Source organism: Salvelinus alpinus, chromosome 11 (genome assembly GCF_045679555.1).
Source record: "Salvelinus alpinus chromosome 11, SLU_Salpinus.1, whole genome shotgun sequence".
In the NCBI taxonomy this organism is placed as follows: Eukaryota; Metazoa; Chordata; class Actinopteri; order Salmoniformes; family Salmonidae; genus Salvelinus; species Salvelinus alpinus.
The window spans coordinates 19,652,688-19,670,187 of record NC_092096.1 but is presented as its reverse complement, the minus strand read 5'-3'; the positions used below and the strand labels follow the sequence as shown (position 1 = coordinate 19,670,187).

General features: G+C 46.4%; 1 protein-coding gene across 1 annotated transcript in view; it reads left to right on the top strand.

Annotated features, from left to right (window-relative positions):
* LOC139533701 (plexin-B2-like) overlaps positions 1 to 17,367 on the top strand; it is a gene marked incomplete at its 3' end in the record, with an annotated part of 208,984 nt that extends 191,617 nt beyond the window's left edge. The window contains 8 exon segments of the mRNA XM_071331992.1: positions 2,493 to 2,649; positions 4,197 to 4,297; positions 10,529 to 10,613; positions 10,892 to 11,043; positions 11,942 to 12,102; positions 16,688 to 16,900; positions 17,109 to 17,184; positions 17,293 to 17,367. Of these exon segments, the coding sequence (XP_071188093.1) occupies positions 2,493 to 2,649; positions 4,197 to 4,297; positions 10,529 to 10,613; positions 10,892 to 11,043; positions 11,942 to 12,102; positions 16,688 to 16,900; positions 17,109 to 17,184; positions 17,293 to 17,367 (1,020 nt within the window).
* Positions 17,368 to 17,500: the final 133 nt, after the last annotated feature.

Sequence of the window (17,500 nt, the reverse complement as noted above, 5' to 3'; positions counted from 1 at the left end):
AGAGCGTTGAGAGAGAGCGTTGAGAGAGAGCGTTGAGAGAGAGCGTTGAGAGAGAGCGTTGAGAGAGAGCGTTGAGAGAGAGAGCGTTGAGAGAGAGAGCGTTGAGAGAGAGCGTTGAGAGAGAGAGCGTTGAGAGAGAGAGAGAGCGTTGAGAGAGAGCGTTGAGAGAGAGCGTTGAGAGAGAGCGTTGAGAGAGAGCGTTGAGAGAGCGAGCGTTGAGGGAGAGAGCGAGCGTTGAGGGAGAGAGCGAGCGTTGAGGGAGAGAGCGAGCGTTGAGGGAGAGGGAGCGAGCGTTGAGGGAGAGGGAGAGAGCGAGCGTTGAGGGAGAGGGAGAGAGGGAGAGAGCGAGCGTTGAGGGAGAGAGCGAGCGTTGAGGGAGAGAGCGAGCGTTGAGGGAGAGAGCGAGCGTTGAGGGAGAGAGCGAGCGTTGAGGGAGAGAGCGAGCGTTGAGGGAGAGAGCGAGCGAGCGTTGAGGGAGAGAGCGAGCGAGCGTTGAGGGAGAGAGCGAGCGAGCGAGCGTTGAGGAGAGAGCGAGCGAGCGAGCGTTGAGGAGAGAGCGAGCGAGCGAGCGTTGAGGAGAGAGCGAGCGAGCGAGCGTTGAGGAGAGAGCGAGCGAGCGTTGAGGAGAGAGCGAGCGAGCGTTGAGGAGAGAGCGAGCGAGCGTTGAGGAGAGAGCGAGCGAGCGAGCGTTGAGGAGAGAGCGAGCGAGCGAGCGTTGAGGAGAGAGCGAGCGAGCGAGCGTTGAGGAGAGAGCGAGCGAGCGAGCGTTGAGGGAGAGAGCGAGCGAGCGAGCGTTGAGGGAGAGAGCGAGCGAGCGAGCGTTGAGGGAGAGAGCGAGCGAGCGAGCGTTGAGGGAGAGAGCGAGCGAGCGAGCGTTGAGGGAGAGAGCGAGCGAGCGAGCGTTGAGGGAGAGAGCGAGCGAGCGAGCGTTGAGGGAGAGAGCGAGCGAGCGAGCGTTGAGGGAGAGAGCGAGGGAGCGAGCGTTGAGGGAGCGAGCGAGGGAGCGAGCGTTGAGGGAGCGAGCGAGGGAGCGAGCGTTGAGGGAGCGAGCGAGCGAGCGTTGAGGGAGAGAGCGAGCGAGCGAGCGTTGAGGGAGAGAGGGAGAGAGCGAGCGTTGAGGGAGGGAGAGAGCGAGCGTTGAGGGAGGGAGAGAGCGAGCGTTGAGGGAGGGAGAGAGCGAGCGAGCGTTGAGGGAGGGAGAGAGCGTTGAGAGAGAGAGAGCGTTGAGACAGAGAGAGCGTTGAGAGAGAGCGTTGAGAGAGAGCGTTGAGAGAGAGCGTTGAGAGAGAGCGTTGAGGGAGAGAGCGAGCGTTGAGGGAGAGAGCGAGCGTTGAGGGAGAGAGCGAGCGTTGAGGGAGAGAGCGAGCGTTGAGGGAGAGAGCGAGCGTTGAGGGAGAGAGCGAGCGTTGAGGGAGAGGGAGAGAGCGTTGAGGGAGAGGGAGAGAGCGTTGAGGGAGAGGGAGAGAGCGAGCGTTGAGGGAGAGAGCGAGCGAGAGAGCGAGCGTTGAGGGAGAGAGCGAGCGTTGAGGGAGAGAGCGAGCGTTGAGGGAGAGAGCGAGCGTTGAGGGAGAGAGCGAGCGTTGAGGGAGAGAGCGAGCGAGCGTTGAGGGAGAGAGCGAGCGAGCGTTGAGGAGAGAGCGAGCGAGCGAGCGTTGAGGAGAGAGCGAGCGAGCGAGCGTTGAGGAGAGAGCGAGCGAGCGTTGAGGAGAGAGCGAGCGAGCGAGCGTTGAGGAGAGAGCGAGCGAGCGTTGAGGGAGAGAGCGAGCGAGCGTTGAGGGAGAGAGCGAGCGAGCGTTGAGGGAGAGAGCGAGCGAGCGTTGAGGGAGAGAGCGAGCGAGCGAGCGTTGAGGGAGAGAGCGAGGGAGCGAGCGTTGAGGGAGAGAGCGAGCGAGCGTTGAGGGAGAGAGCGAGCGAGCGTTGAGGGAGGGAGAGAGCGAGCGTTGAGGGAGGGAGAGAGCGAGCGTTGAGGGAGGGAGAGAGCGAGCGAGCGTTGAGGGAGGGAGAGAGCGTTGAGAGAGAGAGAGCGTTGAGACAGAGAGAGCGAGAGAGAGCGAGCGTTGAGGGAGAGTTCAATAAGGAGCAGAGACGGGCTAGAGGTAAATGTTTCCATCAGACTCCACTGATAAGGTTGGTTTAACGGACCCTGTAATATGATTGGCTCTCATAATGGACCCTCTAATATGATTGTGTTTCGTAATTGACTTCTGTGAAAACAGCGTGTCATCTGGATGAGAAATCAGCTCAGTGATTTATGGGAGAACTGATAGAGAGAGACATCATGTTTCAAGTCTTCTCTTCTGTTTTCATTCATTTAGGCAATAAACCGTATTTTAGTCCAATAATCAATACACACGAGGCAAATTCATCTACAGAATGCTGTTTTAGACAGCTGTACCCAGCATGTTGCTGTCATCTACCAAAACAAATGGGTGTGACCTAGTCATGAGGTTAGTGTGATTCTGGATGATTGACAGCTGTGTGTGTCCAACCAGACCCTGCAGATGCTGGTGCACGGGGAGGGACCAGACGTGACGCCGGTGAAGGTGCTAAACTGTGACACCATCTCTCAGGTGAAGGAGAAGATCATTGAACAGGTGTACCGCAACCTGCCCTACTCACAGAGACCCAAGGTGGACAGTGTTGCTCTGGGTGAGAACATACACGGTTCTACCATTGTTATCCTGTGCTAAGAGTTGGGGGAACAACCATGAATGTCATGTTTTTGCATGTGCGTTAGTCTGCATACAGTTGAAGTCAGAAGTTTACATACACTAAGTTGACTGTGCCTGTAAACAGCTTGGAAAATTCCAGAAAATTATGTAATGGCTTTAGAAGCTTCTGATAGGCTAATTGACATCATTTGAGTCAATTGGGGGTGTACCTGTGGATGTATTTCAAGGCCTGCCTTCAAACTCAGTGCCTCTTTGCTTGACATCATGGGAAAATCAAAAGAAATCAGCCAAGACCTCAGAAAATAAATTGTAGACCTCCACAAATCTGGTTCATCCTTGGGAGCAATTTCCAATCTCAAGATACCACGTTCATCTGTACAAACAATAGTACGCAAGTATAAACACCATGGGACGACGCAGCCATCATACCGCTCAGAAAGGAGACGCGTTCTGTCTCCTAGAGAGGAACGTTCTTTGGTGCGAGAAGTGCAAATCAATCCCAAAACAACAGCAAATGACCTTGTGAAGATGCTGGAGGAAACAGGTACAAAAGTATCTATATCCACAGTAAAAAGAGTCCTATATCGACATAACCTGAAAGGCCGCTCAGCAAGGAAGATGCCACTGCTCCAAAACCGCCATAAAAAAGCCAGACTATGGTTTGCAACTGCACATGGGGACAAAGCTCGTACTTTTTTTGAGAAATATCCTCTGGTCTGGTGAAACAAAAATATAAATGTTTGGCCATAAATGACCATCGTTATGTTAGGAGGATAAAGGGGGAGGCTTGCAAGCCGAAGAACCGTGAAGCACGGGGGTGGCAGCATCATGTTGTTGGGGTGCGTTGATGCAGGAGGGGCTGGTGCACTTCACAAAATAGATGGCATCATGAGGGAGGAAAATGATGTGGATATATTGAAGCAACATCTCAAGACATCAGTCAGGAAGTTAAAACTTGGTCGCAAATGGGTCTTCCAAATGGACAATGACCCCAAGCATACTTCCAAAGTTGTGGCAAAATGGCTTAAGGACAACAAAGTCAAGGTATTGGGGTGGCCATCACACAGCTCTGGCCTCAATAGGACCTCAATCCTATAGAACATTTGTTGGTAGAACTTACACCAGCTCTGTCAGGAGGAATGGGCCAAAATTCGCCCAACTTATTGTGGGGAGCTTGTGGAAGGCTACCAGAAATGTTTGACCCAAGTTAAACAATTTAAAGGCAATGCTACCAAATACTAATTGAGTGTATGTCAACTTCTGACCCACTGGGAATGTGATGAAAGAAATAAAAGCTGAAATAAATCATTCTCTCTACTATTATTCTGACATTTCACATTCTTAAAATAAAGTGGTGATCCTAACTGACCTAAGACAAGGAATTTTTACTAGGATTAAATGTCAGGAATTGTGAAAAACTGAGTTTAAATGTATTTGGCTAAGGTGTATGTAAACTTCCGATCTTCAACTGCACCTTTCAGTAATATTCTAATGTTTAATGTGCACTTCCCACCCCGTCCACAGAGTGGCGGCCTGGCTCTACAGGGCAGATCCTGTCAGACATGGACCTGACATCACAGAAGGAGGGCAGGTGGAAGAGACTCAACACCCTGGCACATTACAACGTGAGTGGCTGTCTGAGGACTTCAGCCTTGTATTCGTGTTCTCTCTGAATAGCTTCTCGGCATACTGTGATGTTAATGTGAATATCTATCAGGGCTGGCCGGCTTTATTCATTAACATTGAATTGTTTCTGGGCTTCAGAGTTCAGCATGCCAGATATTCCATTAAAATGTTGGGTTTTGCTTTTTCACAGTTTAATGAAACTATGTGAAACTCAAACTATATGTTTCTGTACTGTGTTAACTATACAGAAAGTATTCAGACCCCTTGACTTATTCTAAAAAAAAATATAATAATGACACGAGGGAGGAAGATGTCTTCCCTGTAACGCACAGTGTTGAGATTGCCGACAATGACAACAAGCTCGGTCCGATGATGCGGTGAAACACCGCACCAGACGATGACGGACCCTCCACCTCCAAATCGATCCCGCTCCAGAGTACAGGCCTCGGTGTAACGCTCATTCCTTCAACGATAAACGCGAATACGACCATCACCCCTGGCGAGACAAAACCACGACTCGTCAGTGAAGAGCACTTTTTGCCAGTCCTGTCAGGTCCAGCGACGGTGGGTTTGTGCCCATAGGCGACGTTGTTGCCGATGTCTGGTGAGGACCTGCCTTACAATAGGCCTACAAGCCCTCAGTGCAGCCTCTCTCAGCCTATTGTGGACAGTCTGAGCACTGATGGAGGGATTGTGCGTTCCTGGTGTAACTCGGGCAGTTGTTGTTGCCATCCTGTACCTGTCCCGCAGGTGTGATGTTCGGATGTACCGATCCTGTGCAGGTGTTGTTACACGTGGTCTGCCACTGCGAGGACGATCAGCTGTCCGTCCTGTCTCCCTGTAGCGCTGTCTTAGGCGTCTCACAGTACGGACATTGCAATTTATTGCCCTGGCCACATCTGCAGTCCTCATGCCTCCTTGCAGCATGCCTAAGGCACGTTCACGCAGATGAGCAGGGACCCTGGGCATATTACTTTTGGTGTTTTTCAGAGTCAGTAGAAAGGACTTTTTAGTGTCCTAAGTTTTCATAACTGTGACCTTAATTGCCTACCGTTTGTAAACTGTTAGTGTCTTAGCATCCGTTCCACAGGTGCATGTTCATTAATTGTTTATGGTTCATTGAACAAGCACGGGAAACAGTGTTTAAACCCTTTACAATGAAGATCTGTGAATTTATTTGGATTTTTACGAATTATCTTTGAAAGACAGGGTCCTGAAAAAGGGACGTTTATTTTTTTGCTGAGTTTATATGTGGTACTGTGTTAACTATATGTGGTACTGTGCTGTGTTAACTATATGTGGTACTGTGCTGTGTTAACTGAATGTGGTACTGTGCGGTGTTAACTATATGTGGTACGGTGTTAACTATATGTGGTACGGTGTTAACTATATGTGTTACTGTGTTAACTATATGTGGTACGGTGTTAACTATATGTGGTACGGTGTTAACTATATGTGGTACGGTGTTAACTATATGTGTTACTGTGTTAACTATATGTGGTACGGTGTTAACTATATGTGGTACGGTGTTAACTATATGTGGTACGGTGTTAACTATATGTGGTACTGTGTTAACTATATGTGGTACGGTGTTAACTATATGTGGTACGGTGTTAACTATATGTGGTACTGTGTTAACTATATGGGGTACGGTGTTAACTATATGTGGTACGGTGTTAACTATATGTGGTACTGTGTTAACTATATGTGGTACGGTGTTAACTATATGTGGTACGGTGTTAACTATATGTGGTACTGTGTTAACTATATGTGGTACTGTGTTAACTATATGTGGTACTGTGTTAACTATATGTGGTACGGTGTTAACTATATGTGGTACTGTGTTAACTATAGGTGGTACGGTGTTAACTATATGTGGTACTGTGTTAACTATATGTGGTACTGTGCTGTGTTAACTATATGTGGTACAGTGTTAACTATATGTGGTACGGTGTTAACTATATGTGGTATTGTGTTAACTATATGTGGTATTGTGTTAACTATATGTGGTACGGTGTTAACTATATGTGGTACGGTGTTAACTATATGTGGTACGGTGTTAACTATATGTGGTACTGTGCTGTGTTAACTATATGTGGTACGGTGTTAACTATATGTGGTACGGTGTTAACTATAGGTGGTACGGTGTTAACTATAGGTGGTACGGTGTTAACTATATGTGGTACGGTGTTAACTATATGTGGTACGGTGTTAACTATATGGGGTACTGTGTTAACTATATGTGGTACTGTGTTAACTATATGTGGTACGGTGTTAACTATAGGTGGTACGGTGTTAACTATATGTGGTACGGTGTTAACTATATGTGGTACGGTGTTAACTATATGTGGTACTGTGCTGTGTTAACTGAATGTGGTACCTTGCTTTGTTAACTATATGTGGTACGGTGTTAACTATATGGGGTACTGTGTTAACTATATGTGGTACTGTGTTAACTATATGTGGTACGGTGTTAACTATAGGTGGTACTGTGTTAACTATATGTGGTACTTTGTTAACTATATGTGGTACTGTGTTAACTATATGTGGTACTGTGTTAACTATATGTGGTACGGTGTTAACTATATGTGGTACGGTGTTAACTATATGTGGTACTGGGTTAACTATATGGGGTACGGTGTTAACTATATGTGGTACGGTGTTAACTATATGTGGTACTGTGCTGTGTTAACTGAATGTGGTACCTTGCTTTGTTAACTATATGTGGTACGGTGTTAACTATATGGGGTACTGTGTTAACTATATGTGATACGGTGTTAACTATAGGTGGTACTGTGTTAACTATATGTGGTACTGTGTTAACTATATGTGGTACTGTGTTAACTATATGTGGTACGGTGTTAACTATATGTGGTACGGTGTTAACTATATGTGGTACTGGGTTAACTATATGGGGTACGGTGTTAACTATATGTGGTACGGTGTTAACTATCCGTGGTACGGTGTTAACTATATGTGGTACGGTGTTAACTATATGGGGTACGGTGTTAACTATATGGGGTACGGTGTTAACTATATGGGGTACGGTGTTAATTATATGTGGTACGGTGTTAACTATAGGTGGTACGGTGTTAACTATAGGTGGTACGGTGTTAACTATATGTGGTACGGTGTTAACTATATGGGGTACGGTGTTAACTATATGTGGTACTGTGTTAACTATATGTGGTACGGTGTTAACTATAGGTGGTACGGTGTTAACTATATGTGGTACTGTGTTAACTATATGTGGTACTGTGTTAACTATATGTGGTACGGTGTTAACTATATGGGGTACGGTGTTAACTATAGGTGGTACGGTGTTAACTATATGTGGTACGGTGTTAACTATATGTGGTACGGTGTTAACTATATGTGGTACTGTGCTGTGTTAACTGAATGTGGTACCTTGCTTTGTTAACTATATGTGGTACGGTGTTAACTATATGTGGTACGGTGTTAACTATATGTGGTACTGTGTTAACTATATGTGGTACGGTGTTAACTATATGTGGTACTGGGTTAACTATATGGGGTACGGTGTTAACTATATGTGGTACGGTGTTAACTATCCGTGGTACGGTGTTAACTATATGTGGTACGGTGTTAACTATATGGGGTACGGTGTTAACTATATGGGGTACGGTGTTAACTATATGGGGTACGGTGTTAATTATATGTGGTACGGTGTTAACTATAGGTGGTACGGTGTTAACTATAGGTGGTACGGTGTTAACTATAGGTGGTACGGTGTTTACTATATGGGGTACGGTGTTAACTATAGGTGGTACGGTGTTAACTATATGTGGTACGGTGTTAACTATATGGGGTACGGTGTTAACTATATGTGGTACTGTGTTAACTATATGTGGTACGGTGTTAACTATAGGTGGTACGGTGTTAACTATATGTGGTACTGTGTTAACTATATGTGGTACTGTGTTAACTATATGTGGTACGGTGTTAACTATATGGGGTACGGTGTTAACTATAGGTGGTACGGTGTTAACTATATGTGGTACGGTGTTAACTATATGTGGTACGGTGTTAACTATATGTGGTACTGTGCTGTGTTAACTGAATGTGGTACCTTGCTTTGTTAACTATATGTGGTACGGTGTTAACTATATGTGGTACGGTGTTAACTATATGTGGTACTGTGTTAACTATATGTGGTACGGTGTTAACTATATGTGGTACTGGGTTAACTATATGGGGTACGGTGTTAACTATATGTGGTACGGTGTTAACTATCCGTGGTACGGTGTTAACTATATGTGGTACGGTGTTAACTATATGGGGTACGGTGTTAACTATATGGGGTACGGTGTTAACTATATGGGGTACGGTGTTAATTATATGTGGTACGGTGTTAACTATAGGTGGTACGGTGTTAACTATAGGTGGTACGGTGTTAACTATAGGTGGTACGGTGTTTACTATATGGGGTACGGTGTTAACTATATGTGGTACTGTGTTAACTATATGTGGTACGGTGTTAACTATAGGTGGTACGGTGTTAACTATATGTGGTACTGTGTTAACTATATGTGGTACTGTGTTAACTATATGTGGTACGGTGTTAACTATATGGGGTACGGTGTTAACTATAGGTGGTACGGTGTTAACTATATGTGGTACGGTGTTAACTATATGTGGTACGGTGTTAACTATATGTGGTACTGTGCTGTGTTAACTGAATGTGGTACCTTGCTTTGTTAACTATATGTGGTACGGTGTTAACTATATGGGGTACTGTGTTAACTATATGTGGTATGGTGTTAACTATAGGTGGTACTGTGTTAACTATATGTGGTACTTTGTTAACTATATGTGGTACGGTGTTAACTATATGTGGTACTGTGTTAACTATATGTGGTACGGTGTTAACTATATGTGGTACGGTGTTAACTATATGTGGTACGGTGTTAACTATATGTGGTACTGGGTTAACTATATGGGGTACGGTGTTAACTATATGTGGTACGGTGTTAACTATATGTGGTACTGTGCTGTGTTAACTGAATGTGGTACCTTGCTTTGTTAACTATATGTGGTACGGTGTTAACTATATGTGGTACGGTGTTAACTATATGTGGTACGGTGTTAACTATATGTGGTACTGGGTTAACTATATGGGGTACGGTGTTAACTATATGTGGTACGGTGTTAACTATATGTGGTACGGTGTTAACTATATGTGGTACTGTGTTAACTATATGGTACGGTGTTAACTATATGTGGTACTGTGTTAACTATATGTGGTACGGTGTTAACTATATGTGGTACGGTGTTAACTATATGTGGTACGGTGTTAACTATATGTGGTACTGTGTTAACTATATGTGGTACTGTGTTAACTATATGTGGTACGGTGTTAACTATATGTGGTACTGTGTTAACTATATGTGGTACTGTGTTAACTATATGTGGTACTGTGTTAACTATATGTGGTACTGTGTTAACTATATGTGGTACGGTGTTAACTATATGTGGTACGGTGTTAACTATATGTGGTACGGTGTTAACTATATGTGGTACGGTGTTAACTATATGGGGTACGGTGTTAACTATATGTGGTACGGTGTTAACTATATGTGGTACGGTGTTAACTATATGTGGTACGGTGTTAACTATATGGGGTACGGTGTTAACTATATGTGGTACGGTGTTAACTATATGTGGTACTGTGTTAACTATATGGGGTACGGTGTTAACTATATGGGGTACTGTGTTAAATATATGTGGTACTGTGTTAACTATATGGGGTACGGTGTTAACTATATGGGGTACTGTGTTAACTATATGGGGTACTGTGTTAACTATATGGGGTACGGTGTTAACTATAGGTGGTACGGTGTTAACTATATGTGGTACGGTGTTAACTATATGTGGTACGGTGTTAACTATATGTGGTACTGTGTTAACTATATGTGGTACGGTGTTAACTATAGGTGGTACGGTGTTAACTATAGGTGGTACGGTGTTAACTATATGTGGTACTGTGTTAACTATATGTGGTACTGTGCTGTGTTAACTATATGTGGTACGGTGTTAACTATATGTGGTACTGTGTTAACTATATGTGGTACGGTGTTAACTATATGTGGTACGGTGTTAACTATATGGGGTACTGTGTTAACTATATGTGGTACTGTGTTAACTATATGTGGTACGGTGTTAACTATATGTGGTACGGTGTTAACTATATGCGGTACTGTGTGTTTCAGGTGAGAGACAATGCCACGCTGGTGCTGTCCAGAGTGCTTCACACCCATCGCCAGTTCCACCAGAACCAGGACAACCATGAAGAAAGTGAGTCCGATTTTTATTATATCCTCAGTATGTTATCCCTAGGCACAGATCTAGGATCAGCCTACCTGTCCTCCAATCCTAACCTTAACTATCAGGGTGGGTAATGCACTACTGACCTGAGATCAGCATCTTGGAAAAACGTCTCAACTTTGGGTCGTGTTCATTATGGCCAAACATTTTGCATGAGGAAACAAAAAAGATTGAAGGTAATCCCACCCTGTTTGAGTCTGTTGTCGTCCGTATGATGCCCACTGAACATGTCCCTGGTGTCCCTGTAGAAAACGCCCTGTTGGAAGATGACAAGGTGTTCCACCTGGTGCGGCCAGCAGACGAGCTGGATGAGGTCAAATCTAAGAGAGGAAGTTTGAAGGCCAAGGCCACGACTAAAGCCATCGCTGAGATCTACCTGACACGACTGCTCTCTGTCAAGGTTAGTCAGTCTGATAACTACACGACCTGCAGCTGTTATAGCACTACGTATAGCAGTTATAGCACTACTAACAGTTATAGTACTACATATAGCAGTTGTAATAAGGTTATAACACCTTTAGCACAGTGCATAATTACTCCTACATTACTCCTACATTACTCCTACATTACTCCCACATTACTCCTACATTACTCCTACATTACTCCTACATTACTCCTACATTACTCCCACATTACTCCTACATTACTCCTACACTACTCCTACATTACTCCTACACTACTCCCACATTACTCCCACATTACTCCTACACTACTCCTACATTACTGATTTGACCCGGAACATGTAGAAGATATAGCACTGATTGGGTGGGTGGACAGGAGACGCACTGATTGGGTGGGTGGACAGGAGACGCACTGATTGGGTGGGTGGACAGGAGACGCACTGATTGGGTGGGTGGACAGGAGACGCACTGATTGGGTGGGTGGACAGGAGACGCACTGATTGGGTGGGTGGACAGGAGACGCACTGATTGGGTGGGTGGACAGGAGACGCACTGATTGGGTGGGTGGACAGGAGACGCACTGATTGGGTGGGTGGACAGGAGACGCACTGATTGGGTGGGTGGACAGGAGACGCACTGATTGGGTGGGTGGACAGGAGACGCACTGATTGGGTGGGTGGACAGGAGACGCACTGATTGGGTGGGTGGACAGGAGACGCACTGATTGGGTGGGTGTACTTAATGTGAGCTGATGTTTTATCCGTGTCTGTCAGGTACTGTCTACTGACTAGCTGATATGATATGTGGTTGTCCCACCTAGCTGTCTTAAGATGAAGTCGCTCTGGAAATGTCCAACTGTGTGTGTCCTAATGTGTGTGTGTCCTCGGTGTGTTGCAGGGTACTCTGCAGCAGTTTGTGGATGATTTCTTCCGCAGTGTGTTGTGTTCTGGAGCGGTGGTTCCTCCTGCTGTTAAATACTTCTTTGACTTCCTGGATGAGCAGGCTCTGAAACACGACAACGTTGAGGAGGAGACCGTCCATATCTGGAAGACCAACAGGTACACACGGACACAAAAACACACACGCATATGAACACTGTACACACGCGCACACACACACATGCATGCACGTAACCACACGCACAGATATGCACACTGTATACACACACTAGTTCAGTACCTCCAACCTTCTTCTACATGTTGTAGTCCTAGGGTCTGACTCCTCCTCACCGTGTTGTAGTCCTAGGGTCTGACTCCTCCTCACCGTGTTGTAGTCCTAGGGTCTGACTCCTCCTTACCGTGTTGTAGTCCTAGGGTCTGACTCCTCCTCACCGTGTTGTAGTCCTAGGGTCTGACTCCTCCTCACCGTGTTTAGTCCTAGGGTCTGACTCCTCCTCACCGTGTTGTAGTCCTAGGGTCTGACTCCTCCTTACCGTGTTGTAGTCCTAGGGTCTGACTCCTCCTCACCGTGTTGTAGTCCTAGGGTCTGACTCCTCCTTACCGTGTTGTAGTCCTAGGGTCTGACTCCTCCTTACCGTGTTGTAGTCCTAGGGTCTGACTCCTCCTTACCGTGTTGTAGTCCTAGGGTCTGACTCCTCCTCACCGTGTTGTAGTCCTAGGGTCTGACTCCTCCTCACCGTGTTGTAGTCCTAGGGTCTGACTCCTCCTCACCGTGTTGTAGTCCTAGGGTCTGACTCCTCCTCACCGTGTTGTAGTCCTAGGGTCTGACTCCTCCTTACCGTGTTGTAGTCCTAGGGTCTGACTCCTCCTCACCGTGTTGTAGTCCTAGGGTCTGACTCCTCCTTACCGTGTTGTAGTCCTAGGGTCTGACTCCTCCTTACCGTGTTGTAGTCCTAGGGTCTGACTCCTCCTTACCGTGTTGTAGTCCTAGGGTCTGACTCCTCCTCACCGTGTTGTAGTCCTAGGGTCTGACTCCTCCTCACCGTGTTGTAGTCCTAGGGTCTGACTCCTCCTCACCGTGTTGTAGTCCTAGGGTCTGACTCCTCCTCACCGTGTTGTAGTCCTAGGGTCTGACTCCTCCTTACCGTGTTGTAGTCCTAGGGTCTGACTCCTCCTCACCGTGTTGTAGTCCTAGGGTCTGACTCCTCCTCACCGTGTTGTAGTCCTAGGGTCTGACTCCTCCTCACCGTGTTATAGTCCTAGGGTCTGACTCCTCCTCACCGTGTTGTAGTCCTAGGGTCTGACTCCTCCTCACCGTGTTGTAGTCCTAGGGTCTGACTCCTCCTCACCGTGTTGTAGTCCTAGGGTCTGACTCCTCCTCACCGTGTTGTAGTCCTAGGGTCTGACTCCTCCTTACCGTGTTGTAGTCCGCGGGTCTGACTCCTCCTCACTGTTGTAGTCCTACGGTCTGACTGTTCCTCCTCACCGTGTTGTAGTCCTAGGGTCTGACAGTCCTTACCGTGTTGTAGTCCTAGGGTCTGACAGCCCTTACCGTGTTGTAGTCCTAGGGTCTGACTCCTTCTTACCGTGTTGTAGTCCTAGGGTCTGACAGTCCTTACCGTGTTGTAGTCCTAGGGTCTGACTCCTCCTTACCGTGTTGTAGTCCTAGGGTCTGACAGTCCTTACCGTGTTGTAGTCCTAGGGTCTGACTCCTTCTTACCGTGTTGTAGTCCTAGGGTCTGACAGTCCTTACCGTGTTGTAGTCCTAGGGTCTGACAGACCTTACCGTGTTGTAGTCCTAGGGTCTGACAGTCCTTACCGTGTTGTAGTCCTAGGGTCTGACTTCTCCTTACCGTGTTGTAGTCCTCGGGTCTGACTCCTCCTCACTGTTGTAGTCCTACGGTCTGACTGTTCCTCCTCACCGTGTTGTAGTCCTAGGGTCTGACTGTTCTTCCTCACCGTGTTGTAGTCCTAGGGTCTGACAGTCCTTACCGTGTTGTAGTCCTAGGGTCTGACAGTCCTTACCGTGTTGTAGTCCTAGGGTCTGACTCCTCCTTACCGTGTTGTAGTCCTAGGGTCTGACTCCTTCTTACCGTGTTGTAGTCCTAGGGTCTGACAGTCCTTACCGTGTTGTAGTCCTAGGGTCTGACTCCTCCTTACCGTGTTGTAGTCCTAGGGTCTGACAGTCCTTACCGTGTTGTAGTCCTAGGGTCTGACTGTCCTTACCTTGTTGTAGTCCTAGGGTCTGACTCCACCTTACCGTGTTGTAGTCCTAGGGTCTGACAGTTCTTACCGTGTTGTAGTCCTAGGGTCTGACTGTCCTAACTTCCCTGAAACCCCTGGAAGTTATCAGAGTGAATTATTAAACTCCTGTTGATGGGAACTATTAAATATAGATACTGCTTGTGATGTATATTGGATTGACAGGTGGGGATGAGTGGCAGAGTAAGAGCTGTAGTCAGGATGAGGAGATGAAAGACTGAATTCATTAGACTCTAGAGCAGGGGTGTCAAACATACGGCCCGCGGGCCGGAACCGGCCCCCAAGGAGGTTCGATCAGGCCCGCAGGATAATTTGAAAGTGGAAAAAATGCATAAAAGACATGGAATTAATATTTTTAATTCGCTGCAATTCATGGATTATCCGCTAAGGGGCGCACTCTTTCCATCAGAGTAGAAGACAAGCCGCATCACTGAGACAGACTGAAAACAGCAGACGGTATCAATGCGCCATCTGCTGCTTGTTACGACGTTGTTAATACCTTGGTCTCTACCTCTCCGCTACACCCTCATTAGCCAAAATGTCGTTATCCAAACGGAGAAAAGTAGATAAGGAGTGTAGAATTTTCAAAGAAAAATGGACCACGTCCTATTTATTTACAGAGATGCACGGAAAACCTTCGTGCTTGGTGTGTTTGCAACAAGTTTCGGTATTGAAGGAATATAATATTCGACGCCACTACGAGACTCATCACAGCGAAAAATATGACGGCTTGCAAGGACAACTGAGAAGAGATAAGATTAACGAATTGCTGGCGGGTCTGAGGAAACAGCAGTCAACTTTCATCCAGAGCCGAGAAGTCAGTGAAGCAGCGGTAAAAGCCAGTATTGTATGTGTATGTATGTTTCATGTATGAAGTTTACAGATTTACAGGACAGGCGAACACTTTCTTCATTACACATTTAAAATCACTCTCCTTAGTTTGTAAGGTGTACGCAGGGATTACATTTAGATTTTATATGCGTATGTGTAAGTGGTTTAAAAATTCCTTTCTTTAAAAGTCTCATTTAATCTTAAAGTGCATTACTATATTTTTCAGTACCAATTAAAGTTTTGTGCCTTTGTACAATCAGTGGGATCAGTTGCAATGCATATTTGTGAATGATAAAAGTAAATTGCACATTTGTCTAAGGAAATATGAGGTGTTTCATGAAATGTTTTGTAAAAGGATAGTTCATTAAATTTCAATATTTTCCTAATGTTCTTGTGCTTCTTTACACCAAAACAAAGGAAAGACATGATATTTTGGTTATTTATAGCAGAGTATGGTATAATTTTAATGGTCCGGCCCACTTGACATCTCCCTGAGGCCGTATGTGGCCCACGATGCGGCCAAATGAGTTTGACACCCCTGCTCGAGAGACATCTCTCTCACTATCCATCGTCTCCTCTTTCACTCACTTCCTCTCTTTCTTCCCCTGTTTCTCTTCTCTCCTCTCTCCATTCTCAGTCCCTTCCTAGAAGTCTCTCTCCTGTTTCACACACTTACTAACCCTCTTTCTCTCTCTCCCTTTCTCTCTCTCCCTCTCTATCTCTCCCACCCCTCTCCCGCATATCAGCAAGAGGGGATATCAGCAAGCCAATTAGATGAGGGCTTTCAGTGAATGTGATATGTGATGCAGCTAAAAAGTCTTGATAATTATACTCCAGTACTCCTTGGATAACGTTCCCCAGGCCTGGACTCTCAGTCACACAAGAGGTTTGTAGGGGTTAGAGCAGGTGTGAAGCTGAGCTGGCAAGAGGGGACGGAGAGGAAAGAGACTGAGACAGAGGCAGAGAACAGAACGTAAGACCTTGAGCATCCAGCGAACAAATATAAATTCTTAAAGAGGCTGTAGCCCGGTGTAGCCCGAGGTTACCTGGAGGATAAGACTCACTCTCTCTCTCTCTCTCTCACACACACACACACACACACACACACACATATATATACACACACACACACACACACACACACACATACACATACATACACACACAAAGACACACACACAAAGACACACACACAAAGACACACAAAGACACACACACACACACACACACACAGACCGTAGAGTCATTAGGAATTGACTGGACCAAGGCTGATTCAGAGGTAGATGGAGATCAGATGCAGACTCCTCCAGTCAGCGTTTTAATAACACAGCACTAGTCCTTCTGTAAGCAGGAGGGTCACACCACTGTAACAGGAGCTCTTTTTGGACTGAGGCTGATTTATTAGGCTTTATTCAGCCTTACTCACACCTGTTGACTTGTGCTTTCCTGGGTTGAGTGAAGATGTCTGGGGTTTGAGTGACTCAGCTTGTCTGTGAGGCAGAAGGAAAAGGGATCTGTTATCTTGTTAAATTAGATGGGAAGGAGTTGGCTTTTAGTATGGATAGCCTGCACCCTGTTTCACCTTGCTCTCATGCTGGGTTGCTCTGTACGGTGTGGTGTGTATACTAATGTGTGTGTTCTCTATCCCCAGCCTGCCCATGCGTTTCTGGGTGAACATCCTGAAGAACCCTCACTTCATCTTTGACGTGCACGTGACGGAGGTGGTGGACGCGTCGCTGTCCGTCATCGCTCAGACCTTCATGGACGCCTGCACCAAGACGGAACACAAACTGACCCGGGAATCTCCCAGCAACAAGCTGCTCTATGCAAAGGAGATCTCCACCTATAAGAAGATGGTGGACGAGTGAGCTTCCCTTTTCATGATTGACTGCCTATCAAATGAGCCGATACTGCAGTACTCATGGCCGATATAGAGAATAGGTTGCAGTCAGAACACACCAGAAGTACTACTGTCTCTCCTAAGTGCATCAGAAACAACACAGGGGATAGGTTGGTAGGACCTGGGCAGCCAATCAGACATCTCATCTCTCTATCATTCTGTCTCTCCTCAGTTACTACAAGGGAATCAAGCAGATGGTCCCAGTCAGTGACCAGGACATGAACACACACCTGGCTGAGGTGTCCAGGGTACGTACACGTGACCTCACATCTGTTTGTGCTTGTGTGTGGGCAGTCTTCTATTGCATCTTCAGAATACAACAATAAGGTTCATCCTTCCTTCTTTGTGCTCTCCAGGAACACACAGACACGCTGAATACCCAGGCAGCCTTGCACCAGCTCTACCAGTATGCCAGCAAATACTATGACGGGGTAAAAACCTTAGGACTCACTTCCTTGTTTGGTGGTTTGAAGGCCCTATCCTCTTGGTTAAGAACCTTAGGACTCACTTCCTTGTTTGGTGGTTTGAAGGCCCTATCCTCTTGGTTAAGAACCTTAGGACTCA